Source organism: Martes martes, assembly GCF_963455335.1.
Source record: "Martes martes genome assembly, chromosome: 2".
Taxonomy (NCBI): Eukaryota; Metazoa; Chordata; class Mammalia; order Carnivora; family Mustelidae; genus Martes; species Martes martes.
In genome coordinates this window covers 140,378,737-140,387,902 of record NC_137889.1, presented here as the reverse complement: position 1 = coordinate 140,387,902, position 9,166 = coordinate 140,378,737, and the positions used below count along the sequence as shown (strand labels likewise).

General features: G+C 42.0%; 1 protein-coding gene across 1 annotated transcript in view; it reads right to left on the bottom strand.

Annotated features, from left to right (window-relative positions):
- Positions 1-6,802: 6,802 nt before the first annotated feature.
- Positions 6,803-9,166, bottom strand: part of RNF4 (ring finger protein 4) — a 38,449-nt gene continuing 36,085 nt past the window's right edge. The window contains 1 exon segment of the mRNA XM_080795989.1: positions 6,803-9,024. Coding sequence (XP_080652115.1) covers positions 8,875-9,024 — 150 coding nt within the window. The 3' untranslated portion in view covers positions 6,803-8,874.

The window sequence follows — 9,166 nt, the reverse complement described above, 5'->3', positions numbered from 1 at the left end:
ATCAAAGTAGGCAGAGGCAGGCAGAGAGAGAGGGAGGGAAGCAGGCTCCCTGCTAGGCAGAGAGCCCGATGCGGGGCTCGATCCCAGGACCCTGGGATCATGACCTGAGCCGAAGGCAGAAGCTTTAACCCACTGAGCCACCCAGGCACCCCAGATATATGGAATTTTCTATCTATATGGAGATATAAACTTATTTTATACTAGCTTTTTTTCATTTAAAAATTGTGATAATATATAATACAAAAATTACCATTTTAACCCTTTTCAAGTGTACAATTTAATGGCATTAGCTACATTTATAATGTTGTACAATCATCACCACTGTCCACTTTCATAAAGTTTCATTGTCCCAGAAACTCTACCCATTAAACAATATCTCCCCTTCCACTCTACCTCCAGCCCCTGGTAACCTCTATTCTAACTTATCTCTATGAATTTGCCTGCTCTAGAAACCTCATCTAAGTGGAGTCATACAGTAATTGTACTTCTGTGACTTTTTTTTTTTTTTAAGATTTTATTTTCATTTGACACAGAGAGAGATCACAAGTAGGCAGAGAGGCAGGCGGAGAGAGGAGGAAGCAGGCTCCCTGCTGAGCAGAGAGCCTGACTCGGGGCTCGATCCCAGGACCCTGGCTGGGATCATGACCCAAGCCGAAGGCAGAGGCCTTAACCCACTGAGCCACCCAGGTGCCCCCTGTGACTATCTTGCTCAGCATAGTGTTATCAAGGTTCATCCCTGTTGTACGTATCAGAATTTTTTAAAGACTGAATAATATTCACTTGTTAATTTTATTAATAGTATTATTAACTTATTAATATTATTTATTATCTTAAAGGTGCCGGATCTTATGGTAATTCTGTATTTAACTTTCTGAGGAACCACCAAACTTTTTCAGAGAAGCTTGGCCATTTTATGTATCTACCAGTAATACACAAGGGTTCCAACTTCTACATATCCTGGTCAATACTTAATGTGTTTTTTGGTAATAGCCATTCTAATGGGTGTGAAGTGATATCTCTCTGTGGTTTTGATTTACATTTCACTGGTGGCTAATGATGAGTTCCTTTCATGTTCTTATTTGCCATTTGTATATCTTCTTTGGGAAAGTATCTATTGCAGTACTTTGCCATTTTCTAAATTGGATTGTTTTATTTTTTGTTGTTGAGTTTTAAGAACACTGTAAATATTCTGATTATTAATGTCTTAGCAGATATTGCAAACAGATGATGGGCAAGTATTTTCTCCCATTCTATGGATTGTTTTTTCATTCTGTTAGTGTCCTTTGAAGCACAAAAGTTTTTAATTTTAATGAAGTCAGATGTATTTATTTTTCCTTTTGTTGCCTGTAGTTTTGGTGTCATATTTAAGAAACCATCGCCAAATCCAAGAAAAATATAATGCAAAATTTGCCACTTGAATTCTTTTCAAGTGCACATGTTGTACAAGTTGTTTTCAACTTGCCTCTATATTTTCTTCTAAGATTTTATTTTTTAAAGTAAGCCATAAGCCCAACATGGGACTTAAACACAGGACCCTGAGATTAAGAGTTGCATGCTCCACCAACTGGGCCAACCAGGCACCCCCTTCTAAGAATTTTGTAATTTTAGTTCTTAAATTTACACTTTGATCCATTTTATGTTAAATTTTGTGTATGATTTAAAGACTCAATATCATGTTCATACACGTGAATACCCAATTTTCCAAGCACCAGTTGTTGGAGAGATCTTTCTCTGTTGAATGGTCTTGAAACCTTTGTTGACCATAGAGGGGAGGATTCATTTCTGGGCTGTCAATCTTACTCCATTTGACTATATATTTATCCTTTTGCCAGCAGCGTACTGTTTAATTCCTGACCTTTTTATGTTTTCAAATCGGGAAGTCTTCCAACTTTCCTCTTCCAAGATTATTGTAGCTATCCTGGGTCCCTTGAAGTTCTGTACAAATTTTAGGATGAATTTTTCCATTTCTATAAAAATTGCCATTGGGGTTTGAGAGGGATTGTACTGATTCGCTATACTGTATTAGATAGTATTGCCGTCTTAACATTAAGCCTTCCAACCCATAAGCATACAGTGTCTTTCTATTTAGGTTTATTTCTTTCAGCAAGTTTTTGTAGTGGTTTCTTCCATGTTTCAGTGTACAAATTTTATACCTACTGGTTACATTTATTCGTAAGGATTCATTCCTTTTGATGCTATAAAAATAAAATTGTTTTCTCTTTCAGATTGTTAATTGACCAGTGTATTCACTCATCTGTGAATTCGTATCCTACAACTTTGCTGAATTCATTTATAAGCTCTAACTGTTGTTTATGTGTATTGTGGGTTCTTTAGTTTTCTACTGTTGTGGCATCTGCAGATACTTTCCTTATTCATTTCCAATGTGTATTCCTTTTTCTTTCATTCTGCCTAACTTCTTTAACTAGAACTTCCAGTACTATGTTGGATAGAAGTGATGAAATAAGGCATCCTTGTTTTTTACTATCTTTTTTTTAACATATATATATTTTTTTTAAGATTTTATTTATTTGACAGACAGAGATCACAATTAGGCAGAGAGGCAGGCAGAGAGAGAGGAAGGGGCTGAGCAGAGCTAAGACTCAGGGCTTGATCCCAGGACCCTGGGATCATGACCTGAGCTGAAGGCAGAGGCTTTAACCCACTGAGCCATCCAGGCACCCCATCTTTTTCCTATCTTAGAGGAAAAGCTTTGTCTTATCACTGAGCATCTTCACTGTGAGCTTTTCACATATGGCCTTTGTTATGTTAAGGTGTTTTTTTTTTTTTTTCCTGCTCTTGGTTTGTTGAGTGTTATCATGAAAGGGTGCTTTTTCTGCCATCGGTTGAGGTGATCATGTGTTTTTTTTTATATATATATATTATATATATTATATAAATATATATTATATAAAAATATATTTATATTTATATATAAATATATATAAATATATATTATATAAAATATAATATATAATATATATATTATATAAAGCCTCAACCGATGGCTTTTTCTGCCATCGGTTGAGGTGATCATGTGTTATTTTTTTTCCCCTACAGTCTATAAGGTAGTAATTGCATTGATTTTCATAGGCTGAGCCACTCTTGCATTCCTGGGGAAAGATCCACTTGGTGTGTAATGTTTTTAGTATGCTACTAAATTCAGTGTGTTAGCCATCTGTTGGAAGATTTTTTGCATCTATATTTACAAGAGAAGATTACTCTGCAATTTTATTTTCCTGTAGTGTCTTTGTGTAGCTTTGGTATCAGGCTGATACTGACCTCATAGAATGAGTTAGGAACTGCTCTTTTCTCTTGAAATTTTTTTTTAAGAATCCAGAAAGCAGCATTATTTTTTGTGTTTGCTAGAATGTACCAGTGAAATCATCTGGTCTTGGGCTTTTCTTTGTCGGGGTTTTGAATACTTCAATTTCACTTTTCAGAGGTTTCCTCTTATTTCCTATTTGGTCAGTTTTGGTAGTTTGTATGTCTAGGAATTAATCCATTTTATCTAAGTTATCCAATTTGTAGGCATACAGATGTTCTTAGTAATCTTTTATAATCCTCTCTACTTCTATAAAGTTCAGTAATATCCTCTTACATTGTTGACTTTATTAAGTCTTTTGTTCTTAGTCTAGCTAAATACTTGTCAACTTTTTTGATTTTTTAAAAAATTTATTTATTTGTTAGAGAGAGAGAGTGAGCACAGGCAGAGTGGTAGGCAGAGGCAGAAGCAGGCTCCCTGCCGAGCAAGGAGCCGGATGTGGGACTCGATCCAAGGATGCTGGGATCATGACCTGAGCCGAAGGCAGCCGCTTAACCAACTGAGCCACTCAGGTGTCCCTGATTTTTTTTTTTTTTAATTTATTTATTTGTTAGAGAGAGCAAGCACAGGCAGACAGAGTGGTAGGCAGAGGCAGAGGGAGAAGCAGGCTCCCTGCTGAGCAAGGAGCCCGACGCGGGACTCGATCCCAGGACGCTGGGATCATGACCCGAGCTGAAGGCAGCCGCTTAACCAACTGAGCCACCCAGGCGTCCCAACTTTTTTGATCTTCTTAAAAAAAACAATTTCTGGTGTCCCTGGTTTTGTTTTCTATCGTCCATTTCATTTATCTCTGGCTTAATCTTTACTATTACCTTCCTTCTGCTAGCTTTGGGTTTAGTTTGCTCTTCTTTTCCTGGTTCCTTAAGACATACAATTAGGCTATTGATTTGTTTCTGCTTTAATGTATATATTTACAGCTATAAATAGTCCCCGAGCACTGCTTTCACTGCTTCCTCAAGTTTTTGTTGTGTTTTCCTTTTCATTCTTCTCAAGGTATTTTCTAAGTTCCTTTGTGATCTCTTCTTTGACCCACCGGTTAATTTCCACTTGTGAGTTTTCCTGAATGTTCATAACCTGTAACACAGTAATTCACACTTTAATATATGCCCAACAGGTATGGGAGCAAAACTGCTCCAAAAAAGACTTACAGAATGTTCACTCGGGGCTATTAGTAGCCAAAACACTTAAACAGCTGAAAGAATGGATAAACTGAAGCACATTCATCTCATGAAATTCTGCATAGCAAACAAAATAAACTACACAACATGAATGACTCTCAAATGTAACACTGAGCAATAGACAATCCCAATCCCAGTATACAGTGAGAACTTTCAACTATCTCAGGTTCAGTGAACAGGTAAAAACAGAATTATGTGATTACGGTTGGATGTTTTGGTTAAATAAATTATAATTACAGCCAAAGGAGTGATCTCCGTAAAAATCAGTATAGCGATTGCCTTGGGAGAGAAGGCAGTGTGCTGCCTGGGAGGAAGGTCAAGTAAGGGCTTCTAAAGTATTAACAATATCCTGTTTCTTTTTATGGTTGGTTGTTTCAGGGTGTTTGACTTATGGTAATTCACTGAGCTATACTTTTTTTTTTTTAAGTATTTTGTCAGAGTGAGCTTGAGAGCATGCACAAGCCGGGGGAGCAGCAGGCAGAGGGAGATGTAGGCTCCCCGCTGAGCAGGGAGCCTGATGTGGGGCTCAATCCTAGGACCCTGGGATCATGACCTGAGCTGAAGCCAAATGCTTAACCAACTGACCCACCCAGGAGCACTGAGCTATTCTTTTGGGTAATTCAGTGAAGTGTGCTATGTTTCATGGCATAAATGATAAATATAATGGCCTTATGTCGGTTAACAACCTCAAATGCCTCCTAAAAGCAAAGGCAAATATTTCCTGGATGAACCACCTTCAGTCCAGTTCTCAAAGAATTATCAGATCATGTACCAAGTTACATGGGCTCAAATTAAGGGAGAAAGCTGCTCACAAAACTCACACAGGAAGAAGTCATTAGAGAGACCTGGCAAGAATAAGACTTCAGAATTAGACCCACAAAGGATCTGGATACTGGAATTAACATATATAGGACATAAAGCTGACAAATCTCCAATTTAAAAGGGAAGGCATAAATACTGATAAAAAGATGCTACAGAGATTAAATAGCTTCTAAGAGATTATGAACAACTTTATGCCAAAAACTTAGAGATGAAATCTATGAATTCCCAGAAATTGGCAACTTAACAAAACTGACAAAAATGTGACTAATTCTCAAACTTTGAAAAAAATCAAATCAGTATTTTAAAATCTTTCCTCAACAAAAGCAACAGTTCAGAGATCTTATTTGTGAGTTCCATTTCAGTCAGGGAATAATCCAAAATCGGGATATAGAGAATACTCTAGTCTCTTTGTAAGGAACTAGCCTAAATGAAACCAAACCCTGGCAAAGAGTGTAAGAAAATAACAGGCCTTTGTAGCTATGCATAAACAGGATTTCAAACAAACCCCCAATACTGGCAAAACAAAGGAAATAGTATATAAAAGGAAAACATGAACAAGGTGATCTATGCAAGAAATGCAAGACGGTTGTACACTGGGGGAAAAAAAGTCAAGGAACATAATGTAAATCACCTCACCTTTTCCTAGAGTACTTTCAGACCTTAAAGGCTGCAGCTCACCATCCTCTTGCTCTCCCAGGACTCAAGTAACTGACCTGTTTGCATTCTGACTTTTCAGTGGCTTGGGGGCAGGGGGGACAGTCTCCCCCAAGGAATGTACACCCCAGGAGGGCAGCAATATAAATGGGTTTCTCAATACCCACCAGAGGCAAGTGCAATACCGGGGCATGGCCTACGTGCAGGGAGTGTTTGAGTTAACTGCATTTCCCTCTGATCTGCCTTGTCTTCAACTGAAAGTAGGGCCTCTGGGAGCTCTGGGTGGCCAGCTCATTCACCTTTTCTATCTCTGGGGCCACTTGATAGGCTCGGAGAAAGGTGGAGGCGAGCTCTGCCAGCACCAACTGCCTGGGAATCCCAAGCCCACTCCCTCTTTCCAGCTTTCCTGGCACTGATCACCTAGGTCACTGACCAACATACCACGACCCCCTGGCCCCCACCCGAGTGGACGGTGACCGTGGTCTGGGTAGCTGAGACAGGTGCATTGTGCGGTCAGAATCCCAGGTCCATCTGAGTCCACGCTGCTCAGGGCTCCTCTCCTGAGCCGGTGCTGGTCAGACAGCCCCACGGCCAGCCTTGCTTCTTAGGGCTGAGGTGAAGATTCTGCTGAAGGATTCCAAGGGCTGGACTTGTGGTTCCACTCCAAGAATGACCTCTTGCCTGGTTTCTGGATCAGCAGCCAGACAAGCTAACTTTCCTGCACACACTGATGAAATGTGCTAAACTGGAGGCAGACAGGAAGCACACACCTAGGGCAAAGGGGGAGAAGATCCATCCCAGAGAGCAAATGAACGTACAAAAGAAATCTGGTTCAAATTAATGGTTTTATTTCCACCTGTAACACTAGCAGGAGTCCCAAACAGACTGATGTACACGGATACAGTTTAAATGTAACAAAGAAAGATTTGAACTATGTACAATGAAGAAAAGAAAATGATTTTTTTCCTTACCCATCTTTTCCTATTTTGCAGTTTCTAAATAGTAGAAACTAAACCTTTTTTTCCCCAATTTAATTTAGTAGGAAGGAATACAACCTTTATGATCGACCATCTGTCCTTAAGCACAAAACTTAAAGATTCTGGCTGCACGGCTGTCTTGGTTTCTGAGGTCTGGGTACTGCTGGAACACAACAAAAGAGTTTCCACGAAGCCCAGAAGGAACTTAATGGCAATGATGTCCAAACAGAGGGCAGACATATCCAGCATCGTGTCAACGAGAAGTGACATCCTGCCCTCCTTGACTCCACGGAGAAAATTATTACTTTCATCCAAATTAACTGGAAGTGAGCCAAACAGTGAAAAAGTCAGAATGAAGACTAAAACAAATTTCTTTTCACATAGAGGAGGGACACTCCTTCAGCCCCATTTAAAGTGAATTCTGTGCCAAGTCCCTGCTCCTTCAGAAGGGGGAACTGAAGGTCAGTTATTGCTAGCAAAGCCAGAGGAGGCCCCCGTTCCTGTCTTGAAGATGTTGCACATGAAGAGGCTGTTGGTTTGGCCTAAAGCCCTCTGAGAAAGTGGGATGCGGAGACAGAGGCAGGCTGACACGGCAAGGTCTCTCCCCCATGAGTTGCCCCAGACCCTGGGCTGTGAGGGGCAGCTCAAGCCATCCCACAGCCTCCTCAAGAACCAAGAGGCTCAAACCCAGAGACTTAAGCAGAGTATCTTATCTGGCTGCCTTGGGGAGGAAAGGCCACCATACTTTGCCAACCCAATCTATGGAGCAGTCAAAAGCCCAAAGGATCAGAGACTGAAAGGCCAGAGGAGCAGCTTCTAAAGTGAATGTCAACTGTGTGGGGGTGTGGGTGAAAGCCAAAGAGCCCAGCTGATGGCAGGTAGGCTGCACTCGCTGCAATTCCGGGCAGCCATGACTTGGACACCAGCATGGACATGGGTGGCTGGTAACGCCCCAAGGACTGCCATCACCTCCCAGCATTGATGCTTGAGTAGACACTAGGCAGTGGGAACTGAGGACCCGAGGGCATGTGGCAAACAGGTCACATCTTATCAGAAAAGAGAGAGGATACCCGACCACATGTCTGCCCTGCTCGCAGGGCCTGTGCCAGGTGAAAACTCTGGGACATGGGTTAAGTTCCTGAGAACAGGTGGCGAATAGGACGGGGTGGGACAGGCACTGCTCCACAGGCAACGTGAGGCCTCTGAGGGGACACTAGGAGTGCTACATCTCCTGGGCTGCTGAAAAGTAGGCCAAGAACAGGCTTTATTGCACATTTCGTTCTTAGGAACCTGGGAATTGCCCTGTAGAGATTCTCTTGATCTGTAGAAGTCCCTGCACATCAATGCTAACGTGCAGGTGGGATCACAGGTGACCTCTGACTCTTGAGGGAAGAGAAACGTCCGGTGGTGGGTCTTTCCAGGGCTGTGCTCATACCCGGGATCCTTGGGCCAGATGGACCTCGTGTGGCTTGCTCACTGTGGCAGACAGACGCCTGAGTTGATGTCACTTGCCCGGGAGAGCTGTGCAGGCCCGCGTGCTCTCTGACCAGGGCCAGCCCCTTGATGACACTGCCAGAGGAAGCTGGGGCCAACTTTCCAAATGGGGAAGAATTTCTTGGCAAACATGCAGGTTCCAGAAAGAGGCTAGAGCCACAATTCTCAGTTCCAATGTGTCTAACTCCCTCTCTCCTGCCCTGGAACCAGACCACCCAGAGGAGCAGAGAGGAAGGCCCTAAGGAGATAACAAAAGGGCCTAAGTGGGGGCTGGAAACGAAAGAGCAGTTTACATATCAGATGTTGATTTTGAAATAGTCTTTTCAAGCTCAGGAAATTGAGGCAGAGAACCCATGAATGGCTGTGTGGAGAACCCAGCCAGGCTGTCTGTCTGTTCGTCCACCTCTCCTGAACAGCTCTCCACAATTCATATATAAATGGGGTGGTATCGTTTGTGGTTGATCTTTTTCCTGCAAGTTGGGCAAGTGTTAGCATTCTTGAGGGAGTCACGGAGGCACTGGCTACAAAAGACGTGGCCACATTCTGTAGAAACAATGAGACGTCCATTCTGCACAATCTAGAAAACAGAAGAAGGAACAGCCTTCATATCTGCCCTGGTCCCAGTGCAGCAGCAGTCCCCAGAGAACCTCACTTCTGCTAAGATAAGGGGAGGAAGGACCAGGCAGGTCTGGAAAACTGAAGATCCTTACCTGCTCTGT